Raw genomic sequence first — 27973 nt, 5'->3', positions numbered from 1 at the left:
CCCCCCCCCCCCAAAAAAAAATCTCACTCCAAGCAAAACTCAAAAGTTGGCAACCCTGACTTTGATGTTTTTGAATGCAAAAACCAAGCGAACGTCATAAGTTGACCTCAGACAACAATATAATAAGATTTTAAAAGCCAGTTCATGACCCCTTTAATATTATTATTATTATTATTATAGAAATGGTTGATATTCAGGCCCGTTGCCCATTTAAAGGAGAACTCTGGCGAACAATGAACCTTTGGTCTAATAAAACATCGGTACATAAGTCAACCGTTCTCTGAGATTTGTTTTCATGATAATCGATTGTAAAGAGTTTTATCTCTAAAAACTGTTTACCGTATAATGCTAGTAATGGGGGCATTGACTAAGTAAAAGAAATCGCTAGTTTATACCACTAATAAGGCTCAAAATAGCCCCACACTAACACAGAAACATACTGAGGCTCCATACATGCAAAACGAAGCATTGGGAACTTTGTAAGTGTACAGACCATTTAATAAGAAGATACTTTATGAAGACAGTTCACTTCGTGTATACAGACAGGGGCCATCTTGAAAAATAGTCTCGATTATTCGATTATCGAGAAAACAAATCTCAGAGAACGATTGACTATGTACCGATATTTTATTAGACCAAAGGTTGATTGTTCGCCGGAGTTCTCCTTTAATACCGGATTTACCAAGCGTGAACACCGAATGACATGAAGCAAACGTACAAGCCATATGTGACGCGCGTAAACCAATGGTGTAAACATGATGCTACGGGTTTTTTATTTAAATGAAAGAACGTAGCCCTGCATTGCCCAACATCAAATGGCAAATGTAATGTAAAGCCAAACGTAACTGAGCTACTCATTATTGTGTCCTGTGTAGTGTACTTGTTAGCACACTACACAGGCTCGAGACTAACGGCATTCTGTCGTCCTGGGGACGATAGAAAATGTGTTTAGGATGAACAGAAATATTCTCCAGGATGCCTACAGGACGAAAGACATTTTGTATGCGTTTACGAGGCTCGAATCTGCCAGACGCAAGCGTTCTTCCAACTCTTCTTTCAAAATGTGTTGTGCAAGGCAAGAATCAAGCGCTGCCACGATAATACTCGTGTTCAGGACTCGTGACATGATGGTATATTCCAACGCATTCTCATCCCGAGGCGTCACATACGACGCTTTTGCCAAAGCGTAGACATCTAATACACATGGCACCCTTTAGCGTCAATATAACATGCACAGAGTATGGGTATGTTTAGGTCTGGGTTAGTGTTAGACCACTAGGAGGCGCCTTCTGCCCCATATATATCTGCGTCTCATATTGACGCTAAAGGGTGCCATGTGTGTTGGATGTCTACTCTTTGGCAAAAGTGGTGTTAAAGGATTAGTTCACTTTTGAAAACTTTTGCTGATGATTTACTCACCCCCATGTCATCCAAGATGTCCATGTCTTTCTTTCCTCAGTCGAAAAGAAATTAAGTTTTTTGATAAACATTCCTGGATTTTTCTCCATATAATGGACTTGCATGGGAACCAGACGGTCCAAGGTCCAAAAGACAGTTAATAACAGTTTCAGATGCAGCTTCAAATGTCTTTAAACGACACCAGACGATGAATAAGGGTCTTATCATGCGAAACGATCGGTTATTTCAAAACTTATTCCAAAAATGTAACTTTTCTAAGGACAAATGCTAGCCTTGCTCTATTCTGTGAGGCGCGTTTGCAACGTCACGCAATACGTAATTGCGTTCAAAAGGGCACGGGCGACGTAGCCGGAAGTACAGAATCAAAATCGTCCGACATCGTTGTTTTACCTTTTTAATTCCTTTTTTTGTAAACGGCGTTTGAGTTAGTTTGCACGTTCAACCTATGCGTTCAACTTGTAAACACTCTGACTCTGTACTTCTGGCTACGTCGCCCGTGACCTTTTGAACGTAATTGTGTATTACGTGACGTTACAAACGCACCTCACAGAATAGAGCAAGGCTAGCAATTGTCCTTAGAAAAGTTACATTTTTGGAATAAGTTTTGAAATAACCGATCGTTTCGTATGATAAGGCCCTTATTCATCGTCTGGTGTCGTTTAAAGACATTTGAAGCTGCATCTGAAACTGTTATAACTGTCTTTTGGACCTTGGACCGTCTGGTTCCCATGTAAGTCCATTATATGGAGAAATCCTGGAATGTTTTCATCAAAAACCTCAATTTCTTTTCGACTGAGGAAAGAAAGACATGGACATCTTGGATGACATGGGGGTGAGTAAATTATCAGCAAAAGTTTTTTTCAAAAGTGAACTAATCCTTTAATGACGCCTTGGGATGAGAACGGGCTGAATATTTACCTGCACAATCGGGCCAGCAGTGCATCATGAATGAAGTTTACCATTTGCATGTCTTTTTAAGTCTTACCAGTTTAAACATTCAAGCGATTTTAAACTAATAATCAATGCCCAATAATCAATTTTATTTTGGGGCGGTTGACATTCACTTTAGGACATGTAAAGACTTGCTGAAACTGGATGGAGCACTAAAAACGGGCTGTGCCGTGGAAGCACTATACATCAGCTAGGGGAGTTATAGGATGCATTAATCCAAATGAACATTTAATATATAATAAGTACTCCGGTTCTGATTCGCAAGGATATTACACCTTAAAAGGAAATGGCGAAACTTTTAGCATACTGAATAGACCATACAGAAGATCACCACCTGAACACACCCTGTGTTTTTAATAGAAAAAGAGAAAAAGAAAGGCATTACTGAGAAACAGGTAAAAGAGTCTAATTGTATTAAGTCTCATGATTGCTACAATCACTCCAAGGCCACAGTTACCTTAGAAACAGGCCTGCTGCTCAGTGAATGTTAACTGTAATTTTACTAAAACGTCTTTCACAACGGCCCCTGACCTGTCAGATAAGGCTCGAGACAGTAGACGGGAGAGTCCCGTAACACAACCTCAATTTCATTGTCAAACACTAAACAAATTGAACAGTGCCATTGTTCCCAACAAGCGGTTATATCCCATTTCACTTCCTCAATGGCACTTTTTCATTTAAAGTAACAAAAGCTACATTTTTGGATTAACGTACTTGAATGTGCTTCCACAATGACTTCTGTGTGAAACCACTGAGGTGAATGTAGACATTTTAAGCCTTTTCACTAAATTGGCTGCAGACATCAAATAGCCGAAAAGGGGAAATTGATATAAATTCATCAAATTTGTGAAATGTTCATAATTAATGTCAGCCGATAATCGCTGAAAGCCCTACAACAAAGGAGGATCTCTCTATTGGGGCTCATGTCTGAATGCCTAATTTGTCTATGACATCATGCTTGTGCTTGCTAACGGGCTCCTGTTACCATAGTGATATCAATCCATTATGACAGTCTCTCTCCAAGAAGGCAACCGTGAGACTTACAGTGGATCATATCAGATGCTGCACACGGCAGCTAATTCTTCTCAAGATGCTTTGCACTGATGATTCAAAAAACTAGGCTATTTTTGACTAAATCTGCATGAACATAAAATTATTATTTTTTTAAATCTCAAATAGTGTCTGCGCTGTGCTCCATATCTATCTTTCAGCTTGCGTTCAGAATGCTATCTTTAGAGTTTGTGTTTGCTGCATGTGTAGGTTCATGATGGTGTAAGAGTCTCGTGATTGCACCCTAAGGAATTGCTGCATCTTCTGTCCTTTGGGATTATATACAACTCATAGCAACAGTATCTACAAAAACAGAAACCAGCAGAAATGAACCAAAAATCAGAACCGCAGAAACCTCAGTCCAAACATCTGATCAAATATATATATATATATATATTTTTTTTTTTACTGTTTAATCTTGTTTTCTGCATTAAACATCTGCCCTGCCTTTGCATTTTCATTCCCCTTAACATCCCATTAAGACTGTGGCCATATGCTTTTGACAACGGCTTCCTCCCCTTGGACATCCCCGTTTTGTTTTTCGGCAAGATTCGGAAGACTTACTCCCAAGATCTGATCACCCAGTGAAATGCCAGATGTTTCAGAAAAAAGCATCTACCTAAACCCACAGGACATGGTGGTGTTCATTCATTCGGCGGATGTTGCTATTGGCAGGCATCACACTTGTGATCCAAGGTACACGATTAGTCATGTGATCCCGCAGGATACTAAAGTATCAAAATGCATAAACAAAAGGCACATATTCTGTTTACAGTCACACCCACATTCACACGCTTTTACACACCCAGCAGTATTTTTAGTGTAAAATCAGGCTTTATTTAGTTGCTGGAATTAATGAGACAAAGAAAGCAAGGGCAGTTCATTAAGAGCTAGCATTTGGAAGATAAATATTTATGTGAAATCTCATGTGAAATCATTCAAATAAAATTAGAATTATTACAAAATATTTAAGTTATATAACATATGCAGAGGGATGGGAAAACAAATATTTTACAGCTTCATTAAATCACACACATTAATCGGTCCTTTGTATTCTGACTGCAGACATATTTGTTTATTTATTGTCTCGACACACGACTGACAAGGTTGGGAATGAAACGGCAATAAAATTCTGAGCACACTGCAAGATTAAAATGTTCAATAAGGTCTTAAAGGAAACTAATCTCTTTTTCTGTGAGGCTGGCAAACTGGGAGATGACGTTATGCTCTCCTGCACAAAGCACCGAAAAGAGACTGGAGATAATGCGTCTTTTATATTGCGAAAGGTATATTTAATTAACCGTGTCTTTGCTGTAAACATTTAGTGGACTTAGAAGTGTATGGTACATGTATGATACGCATTCATTTAAATTTAAATAAGAATGACCACCACAAAAACTCGGTGATGTCATATCACTGCACATTCTAGAGCTAATTAACTGTCTGCAAAAGTCTTGGTGGAGAACTGTATAGTTTTTCCAAGACATGTCTCCTTGCCTAAAATGTCAATGATACATTAAGAAACAGCGCAAATGCGAAGCAATTAAAATGCTCTCAGATCATGTTCTCAAAGGACAGCTAAGCGTGACATCGATGATAAAGAGTAATTATGTGAGACTTGCTGTGATCAAACAGGCCCTACTGCTTATTAGGGCTTTTTCTCCTCTATAGTCTCTGGTGTTGATGTTTGAGTACATTTTATTTTTTTTCAATGGCCACCTCTTCCACTCTTTCCCCAGCAAATTAAAGGTAAAGCCTGTGCCCGTTAAGAGCTATAATTGAAACAATTATCCATTTGGTGTCCATCCATTATCCGTTTGCTGACTTTTTCAGTCTCTAGTTGGATAAAAACAGATAAAAACTCTCTGTTTAGTTCTTTTCTAACTCACTGATAAAAAAAAATGTTAACGTTTCACTTTATGATTAACTTTTCAAATATGTCTGCAACCTTCAACTTCCATGAAGGAAACTACTGATGATTTGTGACATGCCAGAGAACTGACATGTATTTGAAATTCTGCTGTATGCCTGCCTGGAAAATGCATCATGGGATATCAGTATACGGCATGGATTTTTCAAGCGTGGCACGAGGACATTTCTGCCATGCCTGTGTAGCTCTGGGTGGAAATGGTTGGCTCAGTAAGAGCCCTGACCTAGTATGGGATTAATGACTTTGCTGCTGGAGAGAGTTGACATTGCTGAAAGCTGTGTTTACTAGTGTTATCTATGTATAAGTGGCAACAGTGGAAATGTAATACACTCACTGAAGTCTCCAAGACAAAGCAGTGTGTTATTCCTCAAGGATAAAGAAAATGAATCTAATGAAGACCTCGAACTTGCAAATGTTCACTGTGTCATGTCAGCCCATTTGCTGTGTTTGATATATGAAAAGCTAGTTTAAGACCACATTCTGCATTTATTTCATATTGCTTTCACCGACATTCTATAATTGGCCGCTGAATGATGGCTAAAAGGGACCCCTACTGGTCAAACAATAGCAGGACCCAAAATTCTCATTAATACATTTTTTTTTTTCAATTATCTTACTTTGAGAGATGTCAAAATCAAAAATCAAATATTTTTATTCTAACCAGTGATAAAGCTTGCCATCACAGGTCTGTGACAAATGCAGCATCTTAATTATGCATTCTGAAAAACAATTAAGGTTATTAGATCAAATACAAAATTGTGGAGCATATTAAGAAGTAATATTAAGTATTTTTAATAACAGGAGAAGTAATTATAGCAAAATTAACCCAGAACCCAGATCCGGAATAGGGTTTTTGTTAAATGTTTAACACAAGCTCAATTTATTTTTCACTTTTTAGTCTACGAAACAAAATACATCAATAACAAAGGCAAACAATTTCCATGTTTTACCAACTAAATTATTATCATTTATATATTATGGAAAGGTCTTTCTCTAAAACATTTGAACAGTTTTGAGGTGTGGTAACCATGGTAAAAGCATAAAAATTGGCTCATGAATTATTGAAAAATAATGCACACCACACTAGGTGTAACTCTGCTTAATATTTTTCAATAATTTAACAGTTGCCTAGTATTCTGTGCATGAGAGGTTGGCTGTAGATGACATGGATGCCTAACAAATAAATGCATAATTGAATTGAAGTTTAAATTATATTGTTTTACTATATACTGTAACAATACAGTGGTCAGTGGTTGCCAGTGGTCAGTTGTCCAGTTGAATGGTCACTATGCAAAAGCATGAAGTATTCCTCTAATAATAATATACCATAGTATAATGGCATATTTCGCATAAAGAGTAACACTTTTTGCAAAAGCAAGCTCATAATGGCTATTTGACTGACAGTAATCTTATACCACTGACCTATAAAAATATACTAAACGATCATTCAGATGAATTGATATTGCATAAATAATCTCCCAATTCTCATTTAGCAAATCCGAGATATCTCAAATGAAAAGCAAACTATTACGGATTAGGTTGGGAACTTTAAACCATCCTTTAAACAAAACAATAATGACATCTGAACAAAAAAACAACACTATAACCTTCCTTTTGAATTTATTTTGGTTGGCAAATCTAAAAATAGGAACCCAGGGCCCCACTGTCTCTCATATTTCGTATTTCATGTGTCAGTGGATTCCTTAACCATAAATGCAAATGCTCAGTGAGCACAGCTTGTCTCTCCTCACTCCAGGTCTGCATAATCCAGGCAGTCAGGTAATAATGTTTTTTCTGCCCTCCTATCAAGTCTTTTCTGGAGCATTGACAGAGGCTACACAAGCAAGGCAGCTCCCCAGTGCATTACCAGTGTGCATATAAGAAGATGTTTCTATGGTACACTGGCTAAATGAAGTTGGGTAAAGATCCCTCACTCAAGCACTTGATCTGTGTGGAAGGCAATAATGGGAAATGAGGCTCCACATTAACAGTAAGACAACTTAATGCACACAGGAATTTAACAAGGGGGCGGGGGGGGCTATTCGATTTCAAAATCGTATCTAAATAATTCTGTATGGTCATAATTGCAAAATAAACAATAACAACTACAAACTGAATAAATAAATTTGTGGGCATTAAATAATGATTTGAGTGGAAATTATAATCTTACCTATGTATTATCTTAAAGCTTCCACTAGAGAAAAAAATAGTCTATTACAATGTACAAAACAATTATTATAGGCCTAGCCACAAGACAGGCAATGTTATATTAATATAACTTGAATAGTGAAGTCCTCTGAGGCCTTTTTTTTACTAAATAACCAAGATGCAAGATGGCATGGTGTAATACAAGACGTAAAAAATAATCAAGTTTTTTTCATAATAAAAGAATTTCAAAGAGCTGTGTAATAAATATTTTTAATCAGCTACTGTAAATGATATACATTTGTTGTGTTATGAAGGAAAATGCTAGTCTACAATGATTTCACAGTAAAATTCTGAATACAGTGTAATACTGACTGCCATATTTTACAGTGGCCCTCTAAGGCAGATTTATCACTGTCAAAAAATATTTTCATGATTTGTTATCACAACTTTTTATGTTTTGTCAAATCAAAGTAGATTTAATGTGAGTTTCTATCAAATCAATTTCCTTCGTTGTATTTACTCAACACAGTAACTCTAACTTACTTTTTTAAGTATTTTTTTACAGTGAGATATTAATCTTCAAAAATGACTAATAATATATGCACACGTCGTGTACTCAAACTCTTAACTAATCTGTTCTCTTGCGCATCCTTTGAGTTTAACTTCTATATTGGCTTAGCTAAAAATTAGGTGTACACCTCAAGCCTCAAAATGAGAGATCAAAGATTCATCAAATTTCAAGTCACTAGCCTATATTCTGCAGATGTTCTTAGGGAAAACGAAAATATAAAAGAAATGTATGATTTTGCACTCTCATATCCTCCTGTATGTCAACTATATAACTACAAATCAGCCAGTGAGTGTCATGAGACAACAGATGACAACAAAGACAATGCTCATATCAAAGCTGTGTCATCAACAGCTTTGTCTCTGGGGTCATTATCTAAAGAGGAGACTGAGTCAGTCCATACCAAGTGGCTGGAGTCAAGTCGGATATTTATCAATAGGTCTATTACTAAATGAACATGAAATGACGCATTTAAAACTACCTCTATAAGTGAACAACGATCAAATAGAACAGAAAAAATGTTAAAAACCTAAAAGTGATGGTTTTGAGATAATGACAAAAGATTATTGTCAAATTGCCTATTATAAGCACCACTGCACTCAATCTGTTGAAAGTGCACCATTTTAATAATTAATACCAGCACTTTGCTTTTGCACAGTTTGATGTCTTTGCACCAAATTTAAGCTATATATTACCTAGTCATTATCCTGAAATTGCAGGGCCAATGATGGGCAATGTCAGGTCATAATCAAGACATGTAATTTTCCCGTATCTCGAACATTTGAACAAAACATATAACTGCAACTGCAAACATTATAAATGATGATGGGTGTTTTGAATGTATACTGCAATAATTTGTTTGCTTTCAGCTGCTCGTCTATTTCTCCAGTGAGATACCTCAGCGAGGTCTTCAAGTGTACGTGACCTGTTACAAAATGCATACAAAGCTCCTACATTCTAAATCATATGCAGCCATATAGCAAGCAGGTTAATACTAGTATGCATACAATATTTCACAGTCATGCACTGTTGCTCCCTGAGAGCACACTCTTATGTATCAGTACATTAAAATGGTGAATACCAGGGCCAGAGTGCTGAAACCTTTTTGCACTGGAAAAAAAAATTCCATGTGCAATGTATAATTTATGATCAACCTGAGAATGTCCGATCCCTTGAACAATCAATATTCTCTCTTTCAATATCTCTCCATTTCTCACTCTCTCTCTTTCTCTCTCTCTCTCTCTCTCAATATCCCTCTTGATTTTTCAGCAGAAAAGTACTTGCGTGAAAATTCACATAATTTTATGGCATCGATAAATCAAACCATTGCAACTACACTTCGCCACAAGTACTTCTTGTGGCTGCAAAAAAAGAAAAAATAGTTGCAAATAAAAAGTTACAGTAAAGCTGGGGATTCCCAGAATTTTACAGAATTTCCAGTGTGAAATATCCCAGTATTTTTTACAGTAAAGTTCTTGCAACCACAGAAGCCAGGTTTTTATAGTGAATTTGACAAAAAAAATCAAGAATAAAATCCATCAATGTCAGTTCTATCCATTAACAACTGCTTGCATCTAGAGCACCAACATACTGATAACATAGCCTACATGTGCCATGTGTGGGAAAAGATAGCACATTATTCAAAATTCAACAAATAAACTCATGAGGGCCTAAAAGCTACTATGAGCTGAATTATTGTTTCTTCTCTTCCAAGACGGCCTCACCTAAGCAAGTGCAGAGAAAGCAGGCGACCAGTCTAGCCACATACAGCCCTCCCATTTCCACATCAGCACACCTAAACTAATAAGCTGTATTCATCTTTCATACTCAATTTAAACAATGTTTTCTAAAGAAATTTTCACTAACAGACGGTCAAAAAACCCGAGGCTACACGAGCTAGTAAATCAAGAAATTCAAAATGAATGGACACAAACGAAACGAAAACGGCTCTTCACAAGCAAAATGCACTGACAGTTGGGTTTTTATAACGATTTGAAAGACATGCTGTAAAACTACACAAAGAAGCAGCGGCCATATCCGTGGACTGGTGTAATCTTATAAATACATCATTGAAATTTAGGTCAATAGGGAAGTAATAGGTTTTCTGCTCCTGCCATCCCACCCCCCCCCACCCGTCTTGGATGGAGAATGATGCTCTAATGGATTCCATTTTCAGTTCCCAGCTTGCGCTCATTGCGCTGTGAATACGAGCACTAAATGCGATAAAAACCGCTATAAACACAAACTCGGCGACATCAACAAGCAAATAAACTCACATAACATGCGCTGTTAATACGCGTGCCAGGGGTTTCATAACTGTTTCGAGCTTTTTCTTGGCAGATATCGAGGTTGTAGGTGGGGAATGTGACAACTGGAAATGCAACTGGAATGACATTGCGCTTACCGTGTAATATCCAAAGGAACAACGCTCTTCTAGCTTCCCTTCCCCGATTAATGCCGACAATTTACAGCGAGCGACGCACGGAAATCATTCCCAACGAATGGCATTGAAAACAGAAGAGATGCTGGTGTGCCGAGGAAAGGATAGCATCCGTTAGGTATCCAAGGAAAATCGTGTGGATAGAAGGAGACCGGAAAACTGCGGTGGGTAGCCACAGACACAGCAGCAGCAGCGCCCTCTCTCTCTCTCTCTCTCTCTCTCTCTCTCTCTCTCTCTCTCTCTCTCTCTCTCTCTCTCTCTCTCTCTCGCTCGCTCTCTCTCTCCTCCTCTTCCCTGCTGGACCATCCCCATACAAGTACCTTGCTGCAGTGATGACGACGCTTCCCACAGCGACATCTCGCGGTCATGTGTGGAATTACATATCTATGCTCCCGTTTGAACGCCAAACAGAGGGTCGGAAAAGGACCAGGTTTAGTTTAGGCTATACGTACAATTTCCAAGTTGACAAATATGGCTTTATATAATCGAATATATTTCTTAATACGATTCATTCATGTCTTTGAACGCTAAAAATTTGATTAAAAAATCCTGAAAAATACCAAAAGGAATTGATTATTTCAGACATAAAAAGTATCCCTTACGAAAAAAGTAGTATTCAAACTTGTAAGTGTACTATTTTAATACTGCTCGGGACTAAATTGGCCCCCCCAAAAATAGTTTTAGTTAAAATATTTTTTAGTTTATGAAAGTACACTTTGAAGTAGCCTATACTTTTATAGTATAAAACTACTGAACTAGTAGTTTACTCAGAGTAGCTACACTAAAAAAGTACTTGCAGTATTAAGGTACTAAACTAGTATTTACTGAGAGTACACTAAAAGAGCAAAAATGGTATAATTGGTAAACTATAAGTATAATGTTACGTTCACTTAAAAAACTTACCATATTAAACTAGTAGTGTACTGAAAGTTTTTTTAAGTGAACTTGACATTGTACTTATAGTTAACAATTTATATATTATTTTTACACTTGCAGTAGGCCTATACTACCATGTTGACATGTTATTTTTTATACTTCAAAAAATACTTTTGACTGTGCTTTAATTTATATATATATATATATATATATATATATATATATATATATATATATATATATATATATATATATTAGCTTCATACATGCTTTTTTATTAACACTTGAATGTTGGTAAGTTGATCATGATGATCAAAACACAGATGGAGTCCAACAACCCCAAAGTTTCACTGTCATTTTCTCTTCATGGGTTACGCTTTATTTCATTTGTTAACATTAAGCAGTTTTAATTCACGCGCTGTTTAATGTTTGATGATCACGTTAAAAGTATTTAATAAGTTAATCAATCAACATAGTGAACACAAGTACAAGCCAAGAATACTTAGAATACACTTTTAAGCATATCTCCATCAACAAGTATAAGCCAAATATACTTAGACTTCTGTCAGTATAAGTCAAGTATACTTAAGTGCAATTCGAAGTATATTTCTGAGAAGTACATAAAAAGTAGACTGGAGTAGACTAGACTTTTTTTTAGTTTTCAAAGAAGTATACCAATAGCACACTTGAATAAACGTCTTTTTCAAGGCATAGCCTAGATATGAGTCTAAAACTAACAAATCCAGTTATTAGTTCTTCTTCAAAAAAGATGATTGTTTTTTTTCACACAAATATGCCCTGGTTTCCAGGCAGACTGAGAAAAAAAAATTGTGTTTCATTATCTATGAAAGCTGTCAGCCAATCAGATTAGAGCTTGCCAGACTGAGAAGTATAGGCTACTTTTCAGTTTTGTGTGCAAAATTCTTCAGACTGTCATTTCAGAGAATATGGGCAGTTGGTGGACATGCCATGTGCAGCTAATTTCCCCACATTTGTTTTTTAAGATAATTTTAAGAATGTTTGTTAGATTTAAACTAATATATTTATAATAACATGAATCATGGTTGGATGATGTTTTGTCTTTTTTTTTTAGGCATGGGGAGTTAATGGAGGTATTGGACAATCAGATAAAGGACATTTTCTGTTTGATCAGTTTAGATCGCCTTTGTATGCCCAGACCAAATGTCAGCATGATGTCATGTGAGAGGCACCATGAAAAGACTGTTAATCCCATTTCTGCCTGCCATCAGCCAAAGCAACACAGAGAGAGACAGCGTGTCTGGACGGGGTACTTCCGCTCTGGAGCAGTGGACACAGGCATTCATTCACTCCAGTGAATGTTGAGTTGAAGAGGATGAAAAGGCACAGACTTAGTTCCTTAATCAATTAGCTCCAATTCCATTACAATTTGTCATTTGAATATGAATGTTCTGTTTGGATACACAATCAGAATCATAGTCATATTCATAATCCAATGCATGTTGGCTTCATAATGCCACTGCAAAATAACAATAATAATAATTCTGGGACCTCCAGACCTAGAAGCTAGCAAAACCAGCAAAATAAAGCTATGATTTTATTTATAAAAGCAATGAAATGACACAAAATAATATGGATCTCCATTAGACTTGTTATTAGCTAAAATAATAATAATAATAAATAAAAAAGGCTAGAACCACACAAATTGTTCAGAATAAGATTGCCATGTGTGCTTGCATACTCAGGGACTTTATCTTGGTATTGAAGCTTCCAGGACACAAATATAAATATAACAAGGCATATAATAACATTTAAGTAAAAAAAGACAGGTTTAGTCAGAATAAACATTTACAGACAATGAACATACATTGTGAATTAATATGAATAAATGTGTCTTTTTATAAGGATACTGCACAGAAAAGTGGGGTATTGCACTTGGAAGGTGTTTAGCTGTTCCAAGAGGGAAATAGCCAGTGGGAAGAAACTGTTCTTGTGCCTAGATGTTCTAGTAGTTCCTGTAATCTGAGGCGCCATCCAGACTGCAACAGTTCAAATAAGTTGTGGCCGGTGTTAGTAATAAGGGAATTGCAGGACAGACTCAATGACGGATTGAGTCTGTCCTGCAGTAGAACTGTGTCAGCTGCTGCTTTTTTTATTATTATTATTATTTTTTACAATCGAGACAATGTGATTGCCCCACATCAGGTCCTGAGAGATGGTGGTACAGAAACCTAAGTGGAGGGAGTGCTGGGGTGTTCCTCCTGAAGTCCACTGTTTTGAGCATTTTCAGCTCCTGGTTGTTATGACTACACCAGACACCCAGCTGCTCTACCTCTTGTCTGTATGCAGACTCATCACCATCCTGGTTGAGGCAGATGACTGTGGTGTTGTCTGCAGTAGGACTGAGTTGAAAACATTGTGACAAACGGTAAGCCCATGTCATACTTAAATTAATTTCCCATCATTTATTGATACAAGTAGATGTTTTACAACATATTTTAAGGCAATTCAGGGGCATCAATGTGCATGAAATGTGACTTCCTAGATATACTGCATCTTCCAGTATTTTAGGGAAAAATCATGTCCATCAGAGACGTTCGATAGATTTATTAGGCATGCCGAAAGAACACCACAGATAATGTAATAATCACCATGGGAAAAGCCCTCTGAGAGCATTGGGGCATCTGTCAATGTAGGGAAAGTTTTAGAGAAAACGTTTCATATTCAGATATGAAATAGTTGCATATTCCATTTATTAAAGCTTTATGTTAAAGGGTTAGTTCACCCAAAAATGAAAATTAAGTCATTAATTACTCACCCCCATGCTGTACCAACCCCGTAAGACCTTCGTTCGTCTTCGGAACACAAATGAAGATATTTTTGATTAAATTTGAGAGCTGTATAACTACCACATTGGCTCCTAAAGGACTGCCTCTTGACGGCCCAGAAAGTCAATGAAGAAAATGTTTAAATATCCCATGTGCCTACAGCGGCTCAACTATAAGTTTATCAAGCGACGAGAATACTTTTGTGCGAAAAACAAAACAAAAATAACGTCTTTATTCGACTATTCCTTTTCTTCCTTGTTGGCCTGAAACAAGACTTCCTTAGATTTCCACGACGCATGTGCGAGAACTGAACTGAAGTAGTTGAAGGAGATCGCAATTCTCGCGCATGCGTCGTGGAAATCTAAGGAAGTCTTGTTTCAGGCCAACAAGGAAGAAAAGGAATAGTCGAATAAAGTCGTTATTTTTGTTTGTTTTTTCGCACAAAAAGTATTCTTGTCGCTTGATAAACTTATAGTTGAGCCACGGTAGTCACTTGGGATATTTAAACATTTTCTTCATTGACTTTCTGGGCCGTCAAGAGCCAGTCCCTAGGCAGCCAATGTGGTAGTGAGACAGCTCTCAAATTTAATCAAAAATATCTTCATTTGTGTTCCAAAGATGAACGAAGGTCTTACGGGGTTGGTACAGCATGGGGGTGAGTAATTAATGACTTCATTTTCATTTTTGGGTGAACTAACCCTTTAATAGAATATCATCAATTCATTGAAGAAATAGCCTATCAGGAATATTATCATATCATTAAATGAATTAGACAGGGTGTTGTAAGCTGTTATCCAGATAGGGTGACTAGACTTCCCGTTTTCCCGGGATAGTTCTGTATTTTAGCTTTTTTTTAGTGTCCCGATTTATTATGAAAAAAAAAAATCATGTCCCGTATTTCTTCTTTCCTAAAATTTCCTTGCTAGGTAATCATATAAGCGAGTCGACTAGCAGTTATCTGTCACGCGAGAATAGCCAAAGGTTGCCAATCTCGTCATATTTTGAAGAACAAACTTACCATCCAATCACAATACGTTATCGATTAATTTTCAGTTAATGAAGGCGGGATATTAGAGAGCGTGGAGGAGATCAAGAAGGCTGCATTCGAAAACGTAAAAATTCCTTGGATTCCAAGGAAAGAAAGCATCAATCCTGTCTTCATCTAATAACCCACCTTCATTCCGAATCCAATGTTAGCTTCACTTTCTGTCTCCTGAGATGCCTTCATCTCATCGATTTTATAAGGCAGCATAGTATCCTTCGCTACTTTTGAGATCCCACAATCCTATGTGTTCCATTCTGTGACATTTGAGCTTGAGAAGATGGCGTATGAAAATGACGGTTTCTAGTCAGTTTGTGTGTAAATGTAAGTTTTTGACAAACATTTTCCACTTCTGATTTGCACTTCCACTTCGTTGGGGTGGGTGCCAGTCTGTTTTTTCAGAATTAAGTAATAGAAAATTAGTCTTCCAAATGTTTATATCAGCTATGCATTCCGTTAATTTCTTGAATTGAAAAGTTTCATCTGGGCATCATCGGTATGACAGAGAAAACTAATCTAATGCTTCCTAATGAAATCTCCCAAGAACAACAGCAACGGTCCTAGTACTAGAAGTGTGGTACCCCATACTGAATTTGTTGATCGATAAGTTTCTTCATTTACTGTTACAAACTGATAACGGTCAGATAAATATGATTTAAACCATGCTAAATAATTCAATTTCCATCATTTTCCAGTCTATTTAAAAGTTACAGGCTATTGTTGGGACTGTTTAGAATAATGTAAGGGAAATCACTATAATTTCATGGTAATTTCATTTGATAAATATTCTGGATATTATTCTAAAGATTGATGTTCCTGAAAGGTGAAAGTTCAGTTAGGATTATGTCATTGAGCCAGCGCGGTAGCGTTGTGGAGAGCTCGAGCCAAGTGAAGTGATATAGGCTATATTGCTGACGTGTGAAGATGTGTTGCTTCGTGTATAAAAAAAAATAATTCCAACGGAACTGGCAAAATAATGTTGTGAAAGAGAAGACCGAGTCTGTTTCAAGTGTGCAACACTATAAAGTTCTGCATGCCTTTAAAAAACCATTACAACAATACAGGGGTGTTATGGTGATGGTTTGTTTTACATTAATTTGTGTTATGTTGCAAGCTTTTTTTTATGAGAAGACAAATATTTATTTTCGTTGACCACTAGCCACCAGGGTGCTAAGAGAGACCATATCTGCTGTGTTGCAATTTATATTGGGTGCTGATGATCGGTCATGATAATGTTTTTATGGTATGACAGTATGTATAATTAAACATGTTTACTGGAAGTGGCTTCTGGGTTTGCCAAGTGTTTAGTGCAGGGATGTAATTTTTAGTCACCAACCGACTACACACGTGGTTGGACTCTTAACAACCCTGGGTCTGGCTATTCGCAACACACATAGCCTATTACTTTGACTTATTTAATGGTGTTATTTTATTTACAAAGATTCAACACAAAGTGCGCACATCAAACTGGCAATAGGTCCAGAGTGTGCTCAAGCAATAACACATTTTTGGAAAAGGAAAAAAAATAGCACATCACAGCTCCAAACATAGAAAACCACAGGTGAAGTTTCGAGCCAAATGGGTGAGTCATTGTCTGATGATGAGCCAATGGGCTCGAAACGTCACATGTGTAGAGAACATTAAATGGGCCTAAATATTTTGCTGTCTGAAGCTGTGGTGTGGCAACTTTTACTTTCTTTTCTTTTATTAATCTTTGTGTGACACATTAAAGCCATGGCCTTCACTAAACAGTGATGGATCTGTTGTAAACTTTATGGTTAACACTAGATATATGAGGAACTCACACCCAAACCTTATCACTCTATTTAACAGTTTTATTCCAGACTCAGTTCTCCACAAGTAAAAAAAAAAAAAAAAAAACATAAAACTAAACACACATGAATGTTGCTTCATTCAATACATATACAGTATATAGTTTATTTTCCAATCATTCTGACTTGCAAGACAATAGTTTTAAGCTTATAAGGCAGCAATTCCCAACCATCGGTCCCCAGACCAGAGAAAAAAGGAAAAGCAAGTCGAGCTTTAATTGTAAATAATGCCTCATATTAAGTATGGATTTACGGCAACAGACGATTCCGTAGCGCCAAATCCATTGTGTGATCGTTGTGGTGAAATACTGCAGCAAGGGCGTCATATCTTGTTTCAAAACGATGCATCTTAAAATGGGCTTTATGCCCAGCTGCACTACTTCCTGAACTTCAGCCAGCTCCTTGTTTCCTGTCTGCCATTATTGGTCAAATTGATTAATTCAGGTGTGCTTGACCTCAGTAGTCATGGCAACAATAATCAGACACACCTGAATTAATCAATTTGGCCAATAATGGCACACAGGAAACAAGGAGCTGGCTGAAGTTCAGGAAGTAGTGCAGCTGGGCATAAAGCCAATTAAAAATGACAATTTTATGCCCTGGCACAAAAAAGGTTGGGAATGGGAACCCCTGTTATAAGGCATAAACACATCAAAAACAAATAAAATAAAATGAAAGTAAATTCACTAAATCAATAACAATATAGAAACTAGATAAAGTAAACATAGTTCTTATAAACCGCAACACCATCCCCTTGAATTAATACGTTTGCATATATCTCTACCAGCAAAAATAATCATATCAAAGCAACTGAAAGCAGTGACAGCTAGAAAAATTTCATTTATATGAGAAAGTTTTTCAGTATTGCCATATACACTCACATAATATAATCTGAATCCTTGATAGGGCACAAAACAAAAAAACATAATGGACAGGAATACAATGTTTTTCAATTGTGCCCAGAACTGTTGATGTTGACACATGGCCTTTCCAAATCTCTTTCTCACATATAGCAGGAAGTAAACTTGGAACAATGCCAGCAGACTCCAACCCAGTATCACTACAATGCAAATAACATAGTTTAACGTCTTCACAGCAGGCTTATGGAGAGCCTGACCGAATTGAAAGCACTGAGTGGAATCATTCTGTGCGATTCCGTATTTAGCCATAGTTACTGGGAACATAGAGCCAAATATGACCAACCAAACGATTGCACTTGCGATCGTAGCATGAAGGATACGATGAAACTCTAGCCTGTGCTGTGTATCAGATTGCTCCACATAACGCACAATAAGAAGAAAGGCATAAAAGATGAATGCGAGATACATGTGAGCATGGACCATAAGACTGACAATTTTGCAGAAATACATGCCCAGAATCCAGGCTTCATTAAAAGCATAATAGTAAATGCGAAAGGGCACCGTGAGAAGGAAAATGGAGTGCACTGCTATTAGGTTTATCACAGACACTTTGGTGAAAGATAGACGTCTTTGTGACTGTAGCATACAGGATATTAGTAAAACATTAAGAGTCCCAGAAAGAAAGATGAATGTGTATAAGACCAGAAGAGCAATTCTGAAGTCCTCCGGCAGGCCAGTGTGGTTTGTGTTGTTGTTGTTGTTTATGATCATGTCTGACACTGCTTTGAAAAAGAGTCATTTTTGGATTTACTTGCTCTCAAAAAGTAAAAAAAAGAAAAGAAAAAAATAATACTAAACATATTTAAACAAAGAGTCAGAGAAAATAATCTTAGTAATTGTATTGTTATGCAATTTAGGGTGAAATAGAACAAACTTACCTTTTTCAATTCTTTTCCTGGTTAAACGTTTTGCCCTGAAAAAGAGATATATTCATCACATTTCTTTTTATCAATGTTGATCTTCTACAATTTTGAAATACATGTTGGTACATCCAATAGCCTGTTCATTTCATACCTGTAAAGGTGATGAATGAATTGAAGATCTGGCCTTCTGTGGTGTTTTAAATGAGCTGAACTTAGCAGTTCATTCACACTGTAATATTAGCAGAAGTTTCAAAACACTTCCCTAGTAACTCTTCTAAACACCTTTCAATTTTAAAAGGAAGCACAAATTAAATCAAATTGTGGTCAAGGTAGCCAGCCTGTACCTATTATTTGTAAAACAGACTACATATATATTACATATATATTGCAATAACGTTTTTTTTTTTTTTTTTACAAAATAATATGTAACTTCGTATAACTTTTATTTAAAGGATTATTCTGCAAAATAATACTGAAACAACTATTTTGAATGATTCCAAAGAAAAAAACATATTGCAGATACTTACCCTTTTACCCTATCAATATAATACTGAATATCAATAGTACTTCAGCAGACGGCAGACAGACAGTTTGATGTAACAGAAGCAGTTCATCCATTCACTGTAGGTTTAAAGAGAGCTGAAGATGATGTGATGTCAGCTTGTCAGTTCATGTGTAAATCTTCTGTCAGTGTCAAACAGCCAGCCTCCAGAGCCTTCTGGAAACACCTCTTGACTGTTATTTGCCACAGTAGAGGTTAAAGATTAAAAAAAAACTTGACAGCACATATGAGGAAGTTAGCCAGTTTCATACTACATTGCAATATATTCTTCCCCAATCTGTCCTTCCTGCTCTCTTTTTCTCTCTACCTTTCAATAATGCACTCATCTAGTAACGGTACATTTTTAAAAGTAAGAAGTAGATTTTTTTTCCGTGAAACAATGAATATTTTATTTAATATGGGTCATGCACTGCATTTGATCTTATCACAAAACATTGGTGTGTACCACCATTGGCCATACTACCATTATTATATTACCTAGTTTTACTAGGATATATTGTAAAATAACAGTCTTATGAGAATTGTAACGACTGAGACAAATCAGACGTGGCGTGTACCACCATTGGTACATGTGGTGTACCGTGGTGGTAAATAATCAGCCCGTTCTCATCCCAAGACGTCATCTAACTGATACTTTTGACCATACATCAACATCCGACGTTTTAGGGTACACTTTAACGTCAGTTAGATGACGTTATCTAATCCTAACCCTACCCCAGACCTAAATCTACCTGCGTCATCTAACTGACGCTAAAGGTAAAGCATCAGTTGGATGATGCCCTAGGATCGTCAACTAACTGACGTTAAAGGGTACCCTAAAACGTTGGATGTTGACATATGGTCAAAAGCGTCAGTTAGATGACATCTTGGGATGAGAATTATAGTAAACAAATTAAGCAAAGTAAGTAAACATATTTTTACCTCACTCTGGGATCTGTGGTCCCATCCCCCCAAAAGGGCAAAAAAGATCTTAGTTAAAATGACCATGATCAGATAAGTTGGTTTTATTGCTGTTAAAAATGTGGCCACATGAGAGAGACGATGGGGGAAGACAGAAACGGCCTTTAATACAGACTTTGCTGCATTAATCATAGACAAACTGATCTATAAATAAACATGCATCCCAGAAACTGTGTGAATGATTTTCAGTCTTGTATTTTATATATTATGTATTTGATACCAAGGTATGTATAACCAACGGTAAATGTAACCCCAGCTGTATCATGTCTCGTATCCACACTTTAATGTACATCACCTTCTCTTAGAATGCTGTGTGTGTTTGATATATATAGCTGAGCATTAATTGACACAAATGGGAAGGCATTTGTCTAACCACACTTGAGATATCGTCATAATTCCTCCCCACATAGGTATCTCCTGCTTAGAAATTTCCCCTTTCTTTATGGTTAAGGTAACCCTGAAAGGTGTGACCTTTGTCAAGCTTTAAAAATGGCCTGTCGACAAGCCCTTCCTTCTCTTGGCCTTCTCTCCTTCAGTACGTTCGGTTTGCACCAGACCCCAGGGCAGCAGGCCTTGACTCACACCCAGCCATGTGCTCATTCAGGAGAGAGAGGACTCTCTCAACCACAACAGAATCAAGGACAACCTCAGGAGTTTGGCACGACGCCTTCATTCAACACAGAAGGTTTGTCCAACAAGATGGGCTCAAGTCAGGACCCAGAGTCCCCTTCAAACATGAATTTCAAGAATGGTCTGTGATGAAGGACTATCTGGATATGAAAGTATGTGTCCTTCAGATCCACTAATAAAAAACAATCCCCTGGGAAAATCTGCAAGTCTTATCAAAGCGCCTGAGGCCGCCATCCTTCTTTTGGAATGAGGAAGTAGCAGCTGTAAAAGCCTGACTCGCTGCAGGCCATGAGAACTCGCTGCAGCGCCCTTCGCTAACAGAGCTTGTACTTTGACTCGAATATTTGTGTGTGCGAACTGGAGTTAGTAAGCGATGCACTCGGTGTGCTCATCCGAGGGAAGCAGGGTAGCCATACATTGGCGTGTGGAGAGGCTTTCTATGTGTGTTTGTCTGTCACACATTCACAGGAAATTCACAGACAGCGTGTCAGTACAGATTTTTAAAAAAAGTTTTTGTATCTTATCATGTTTGAATGGTTTGATAGAACTTGAATGATACACTGTAAAAAATATTGTTGGTTTAACTAAAAAAATTAAGTGGTTGCCTTAAGACTTTAAGTTCATTGAAAATGAAAAATTTAGTTAATACAATGAAGGAGATTGATTTAATAATCAGAAACTCAAAATATTATGTTATCTGAATCACATAAATTATGTAAGTTGATTTGACAGACGAAGAAACATTATGATAACAAATCATAATTTTTTTTTTTACAGTGTAGCGCATTTGTCTAGCCTGACTTCGTCATACTCATATTCAAGAGAGAATATGAGTCTGAAACTCCTCCGTTGGGCTTTGATTATGAGGCGTGTCGTAACCGAAACAGGAAAAAAAAAAAAACCTCTGCACTCAATTGGATAGTCGGACAGACCTACAACCAATCTTAGCAACGCATAAGTCAACGCCTTTGCATAGCGCAGTTTTCAAATACAAAACGTAGCCTAACTTTATTTATTTTAGAAGTTAAATAACGAGTGTTGCTTCTTTACTTACTTCTCCATGAGTGCCACCAAAGGAGAAACAACAACGACCACAGTCTTTTCATTACGTCCCATCTTCTTAACGACCGTCAGAGCCAGCTGATAAGTTACACTTTTCCCAAATCATGTTGGAAGGACACCAAAAATATCTTTCCGATCGACAAATGCCTTGATTGCAATTCTCTGTTTGTCTATTAAAATGAATGCGCTGTCGAAATATTTTACAAAAAACGCGACAGCGGAATCTATGCATCTCAATTCTTCACCTGCAGTCATCTTTGACAAGCGCTCTTTGATAACGTGATGATTACGTCCCTGCAGATCATCTGTCCATCATCGTATAAAGCCCGCCTCGGCAATTTGATTGGCCCCATCATTTTTTGACTGATCATAATTACTCCTCAATGGATCGAGTCCAGACCGAACTTCCCGGCCAAAAAATGTTGTGGGCGGAGTTCGGGCTGGCATCCAGGCTAGCATTTGTCCCCTTTCTATTGCATATTCCTTTACAACAGAATTAATATAATCTGACTCAGCTGTTAGTAATTTCATATTTCTAAATTAATAGTTTTATAATCCACACTTCTGAGCATTTCGATGTATGTTTTAGGTTGTTCAAATTCAACATAAATAGGTTCAAAACATGCAGCAAGTTCCCAGAATCTAGTGAGGAATGCATTCAAGCTGAGTTAATAGTAGATCAGTGATTTAAACTGATTAGCCTTGGATTAGTCAGTTCAATTTCTAATCCAAACCAACGTTCTGCATGTGGCTCATGCTAAACAATGCATTGTCTTTCATTGCCGTTTCTGTAAACTACTCCAGAGGGAAGTCATGTGTTGTCTTTAGAGCATATTTGCATTGAGCAAGATGCCCAACATATACACTTTGAGGTAGGTTTATAATTATCATTTCTGTTTTTTGTTTTTTTTAAGTAAACGCACAAATGTTATAACTAAAATAGCAGTAAAGATATAAGCCTAAGTCTAACTTTTATTTATTTTGCAACAGTGATTGATATTTTGGTTTAGTTCCGAAAAATTTGATAATTGTTTATTTTACATACTCATTAAGACCAGATAGGACCTGCCACTGTTTAAATACTGTTTGTTTTTTCATTGAGTCATTTACTCATTCACTTATTGTGATTTCCGTTTCTATTCACTATTTGTTCTATCTCTTGTTAATAAATGATTCTTGAAGGAAGTACACATTTGTACATTGCCCTTTAAATATATTTCTGCTTACAGAGAACTTTTCAGTGGCCAGTGGTCATCTAATACACGACTCGATGGCAAAACAGTCATTATCACTGGAGCAAATACTGGCATTGGAAAAGAAACCACAAGAGACCTTGCAAAACGCGGTATCACATTTATCTTATTTTTGTCTTCTCAATTGCGGTTCCCAAACAACTAAAAAAATGAAATGTATTGTACACAAATTTATCTTTCTTGGACACCAATGATAAAAGTCATGGTTGTTCCACAGGGGCCAGGATAATAATGGCTTGCAGAGACCTTGAAAAAGCAGAAAGAGCACGTAAAGAGATCATGGAGGACTCGGGGAACCAGAATATAGTGATAAAAAAAACTAAACTTATCTGACACAAAGTCAATCAGAGAATTTGCTGAGGTAATCAGCAATGGTAAGAGTTTTACAGTTACACTCAAATCTGATTAAGTGTATTTGATCTAACAATTTTGAAAAATACCAATGTGCCTCCTACAACAGACTACAGAAAAATATATAATTAAAGGGGTGGTTGATTGCGATTTCCAGTATAGCACCTCATTGCAGTACACGAGATCCAGTGGGCGGAGTTGTATCCAGATCTGAGGGGTGGACTTGTGTAGGTTTAGGAGTGGGTTTAGTGATCAGGGGGTGGAGCTGGGTAGATTTAGGTATATGTAAGGTGGGAGGAGTTCTGGATCCGATTAGCCACTTAGTTATGCTATTTTGTGTCTACGACGAACGCGTACAAACATTTTGGACCTGTTTGGAATTTTGTAAATGTATTTTTCATGTATGTAAATACTTTATGATGTTATTTTTCAATTTGATCAAGAACGTAAACCAATGTCAACGCTGTTTGTGTATACAGTAGCCAGTCAGTTCGAAAACAAACGTGTATAAAGTTATAGGCAAATTACCATTCAGAAACATTTTGTAAGAGCCGTGTTTAGGGAGGTTCTGCTTGACTCTCTTCATCGCTACTTTCTGGGTCTGATTCTGGCTCATACTGGTACTGCAGTATCAACACAATTATAAATAAATAAAGGTAATGGGCGTGAAGTATCCGGACAAAATGCACTACACAATTTAGCCAATCACAACACACCAGCCCAAACTAACCAATCTGAGCCCACTGCCTGTTTTTGAGGGAGTGGTTTCATAGAATCAGGAAGTAAACCGGTCGTTCAAATGACAGAGGAGAACACGGCTTACAATAAAGGTGAAATTTATCCAAAAAAAACCACAAATACATTATATTGCACCCCATAAACACAATCATGCAAAGAAAAAAAGCAGTAAACCACCCTTTAAAGTCCTCTTTTCTTCCTCGTTTTCAGAGGAGAGAGCACTCCACATACTCATTAACAATGCTGGGATCATGATGTGTCCCTACTCTAAAACAGCAGATGGTTTTGAGATGCAGTTTGGTGTCAACCATTTGGGTAAAGTGTAAAGTTTTTGTTCATTCAGACCTCTGTGCGCTTCTTTAATGTTATATTTTAACATTATTATGCATGTTTGAACAATATTGTGCCTTTGCATATCCTAACTATCTTGTTCCAACTTTAAAATCCTGTCTTGCTGCATATTTAATCCTGCAAACTCATAAATGTATAGTAAATATAAATGTAAGACATAATTGATGTCACTTAGGTCACTTCCTGTTAACCTTCCTGCTAATTGATCTGCTAAAGAGATCTGCGCCCTCAAGAATCATCAACCTTTCCTCCATGGCTCATAGTTGGGGCACTATAACACTTGATGATATCAATAGTGAAAGGAATTACCACAGTAGGAGGGCATATGGTCAGAGTAAATTGGCCAACATCCTTTTCACCCGTTCCTTGGCTAAAAAACTCAAGGGTAAGTGTTCATTAAAAATACGGAAGATTAAATAAATGGGGAAATTAAAGGGTAATAGGGCAAATTTGGGAGTACTGTTTGATCTATCATCACATTTTATCCGCAGACACAGGTGTCACAGCATATGCAGTCCATCCAGGAATTGTGCGAACAGAACTTAAAAGACACATGAATCTCGGACTTCTAATCATGTGGAAAGTTGTCAGACCTTTCACAAAGACCCCAGTGCAAGGAGCACAAACTACCATCTACTGCGCAGTACAACCAGAACTAGACACAGAAAGTGGCGGTTACTACAGGTAACAAAGTTGCAGAGGCCTCGTCACATATAAATTGACCGGCGTATAAATTGAATTAATTTTTGTGTTTGTTTTTTTGTTTGTCCTCTCTATTCCTTACTCATTTTCTATAGCAACTGCAGACCTTCAAGATGCACCAGAGCTGCTAGAGATGATGAAATGGCTGAGAAACTCTGGGAGCTCAGCTGCAAAATGTTAGGTATTCTTTGGGATGGAGCGCAATGAGTGGAATTTTCTTTGTTATACATGAACAACTCAGTATACCCATCAATATTTGTATTATTTATATTATTATTAATTACAATTCATGTCCAAGCAAAATGCCATGACACAAATCTCATCAACAAATATTTAATTTTCAATTCCATGTTTTTATTTCAAAGTTAAATGTCAACACGTTTGTCCAAATGGAATAATAATTATTTTCCATTCTTGCAAAAAAAAAAAAAAGAGAGAAAAAAAAAAGTAGCTCACCATTTGCATTATTAAATCAAAACCTTTTGGATAGCAGCCAAAATGGTCTAGGTTCTGATATAGGCAATCACATTATATGGCAAGCATAACATTTCCCATATACTGACATTAAAGTCAAGTTCAGCTGTTCAATTTTTCCTTAACCCCCACTCTGCTTAACGACACAGTTTTGTGGGAACCAAGCTAATTTGTCCTCTTATCCACAAACCTTCAGAATGAGTCCTGCTACATCTCTTTTTAATGTGTTTTGGTGATTTCTGGTCTTTATCTGATCTGTTTGTAAAACATGTTAAATCTGATCTGTGTGTAGCTACATTGAGTTTCAATTAGCCTATGCCAAGCAGTTGAGGATGTCTCCATGTATATTTAAAGGTGCTATATGTATTTTTTAGTGGCCTCTATCAGTGATGTTTCAGATTGCAACCAAGTTTTACAAGAGCGTTCGTACTCTTGCGCGAACACGAGCGAGCACTCATGGTACACGGCCACACCGTGACTTTCAACACACCGGAGAAAGCATCACACAACATGCTGGAAACTCATGTAAACTCCCACTGCAACGTTACAATAAAAATATCTTTCACAATCAGCAATGTCAACATAGGTGATTGTAGAATATGATAAAGATAACGGTCAGTGAACTAGACTGAACAATTTCAGTGTAACAGTAAGATTGTAACATTACTAAACGTGTCTGGAAATGTGTATTATAAACAATATGATAGTAGTGGGATGAGTCACATTTGACAGTAGATCTAAATAAAAGTTAAATCCTGAAGCACCTACTTTTTATTATCCTGAAACAGTCTTTTGTGTTCATTTCATGTCCCTTATATGTTGTGGTTTTTCTTGCTATTTCGTTACAGTTTACCATTATTTCAGCATATCTGAAAACTCAATTTATCACAAAAAAATTGCAGAGGTCTCTCCATAATTCAAATGCTCTGCCGATGTTGATCCTTGTTTTCATCCTAAGTCGATCCGATTCACGTTTGGCCTGACGAGTTTCAGGAGATACATTTTTATTTAGTTTTTTTATATTTACATGGAGTTTGTGTTGGAGTCTGTGTTGTGCTGGAGGCAGGCCGTTTTTTGGTGTTATCAGACTCCGCGTCGTTAGCTGCAGTGCCGTCGCATAGACTGTATATGAAAAGGAGAGAGGCTCGGGAGCGCATGCACGGCACATCCGATGGATTTCGCAGAAAATCCGACCCGGAGACTTCACATAGAAATGGGAATACTGGCCTTCAGAGGCAATGGCAAATTCCGACAATTGGATCATTTTAATGTGTGATTACAAGCCCTTCACACACATGAAATAAAAAAGGATTCATTTTAGAAGTAAAGTTACATATAGCACCTTTAACAACAGCTTTTGTGTTCTTTTGAAATAAATATATTAGACCTATATCGATGTAATTGATGCATACCATTTAATAAGATGTATCCTTTGTAGAGGTGCTTAATGTATATTTTATTTGATCTCTGAGTGATCAGCACAATAAAAATAATCACATTTAATGTGATAATGATGACATGCTATCATGCACAATCATATTTTTTTTTAATTGTGCACTTTCCCAGGATATTGTGCTATCTTAATACTGCATTAAAAAATAACAAACTATATACAAAACATAAATATTTGTTTCGTCAGTTTGATATTTTTGTGCAAAATTTACCAAAAAAAAAAAATGCCAGAAAACTGAGCATTGTTCACACACTTCCTATTAACCACATGACGTTAATTAAAGTAACAGCAATCACTATATATAATGTATGATTTAGGGATTTAATTCAATATCCACATTGAAATGTGGTTCAAAGAGTGAGGCAACACATCTTGAGAGATCATTCAGCAGACCACCCTTCAAAAGGGTATTTTGCATGTTGTTTTAAACTTGCACATTACCTGTTTTTTTTTATTTATAATAACAATAATTATTATTATTATTATATTAGTATGCCAGAGTCCCTACACCTCTAAAACAAAACAAAAAAATCAAGCATATTTTGGGGCTGAATGTGATTTTTTTTTTTTTTCTACATCTTATTCAAATAA

The 27973-nt window shown here is 36.9% G+C and overlaps 3 protein-coding genes across 11 annotated transcripts in view; 1 reads left to right on the top strand and 2 right to left on the bottom strand.

Moving 5' to 3' along the window:
- ctnnd2b (catenin delta 2b) overlaps positions 1-10742 on the bottom strand; it is a 75235-nt gene extending 64493 nt beyond the window's left edge. For 3 of the 5 annotated variants that reach the window (XM_039677319.2, XM_039677321.2, XM_089131247.1), the window contains exon 1: positions 10471-10742. The gene's annotated coding sequence lies outside the window, so the exon portion shown is untranslated. The remainder of the gene's footprint in view (positions 1-10470) is intronic. The other 2 variants (XM_089131246.1, XM_039677324.2) reach the window with 1 other exon arrangement.
- Positions 10743-17482: 6740 nt separating this feature from the next.
- Positions 17483-19553, bottom strand: gpr141c (G protein-coupled receptor 141c). Of its 5 annotated transcripts, none has more exons than XM_039678043.2 (4): positions 19374-19553; positions 18998-19128; positions 18862-18896; positions 17483-18705 (listed from the first exon to the last, which is right to left on the bottom strand). In XM_039678043.2, exon 4 carries the CDS (start codon positions 18692-18694, stop codon positions 17795-17797), a length of 900 nt encoding a protein of 299 aa, XP_039533977.1. In that variant the 5' UTR covers positions 18695-18705; positions 18862-18896; positions 18998-19128; positions 19374-19553; the 3' UTR covers positions 17483-17794. The 5 variants fall into 5 exon arrangements, with proteins under 5 accessions (XP_039533977.1, XP_039533974.1, XP_039533976.1 ...); XM_039678040.2 differs by having other exon boundaries at positions 18998-19075; XM_039678042.2 differs by having other exon boundaries at positions 17483-18702; positions 18998-19075.
- A 3977-nt stretch (positions 19554-23530) lies between these two features.
- Positions 23531-27499, top strand: LOC120483135 (retinol dehydrogenase 12). The gene is given in 6 exon segments (XM_039678037.2): positions 23531-23625; positions 23627-23687; positions 24613-24717; positions 24929-25138; positions 25245-25437; positions 25551-27499. Coding segments are annotated over 6 exon segments (762 nt in total). The 5' UTR covers positions 23531-23544; the 3' UTR covers positions 25663-27499.
- Positions 27500-27973: the final 474 nt, after the last annotated feature.

Source organism: Pimephales promelas, chromosome 5, assembly GCF_988280905.1.
Source record: "Pimephales promelas chromosome 5, fPimPro1.hap1.1, whole genome shotgun sequence".
Lineage (NCBI taxonomy): Eukaryota > Metazoa > Chordata > Actinopteri > Cypriniformes > Leuciscidae > Pimephales > Pimephales promelas.
This window is presented reverse-complemented; position numbering and strand designations above follow the sequence as displayed.

Excerpts from the sequence above, each read along its gene's own strand:
- gpr141c (XM_039678043.2), bottom strand. The coding sequence starts at position 18,694 with ATGATCATAAACAACAACAACAACACAAACCACACTGGCCTGCCGGAG.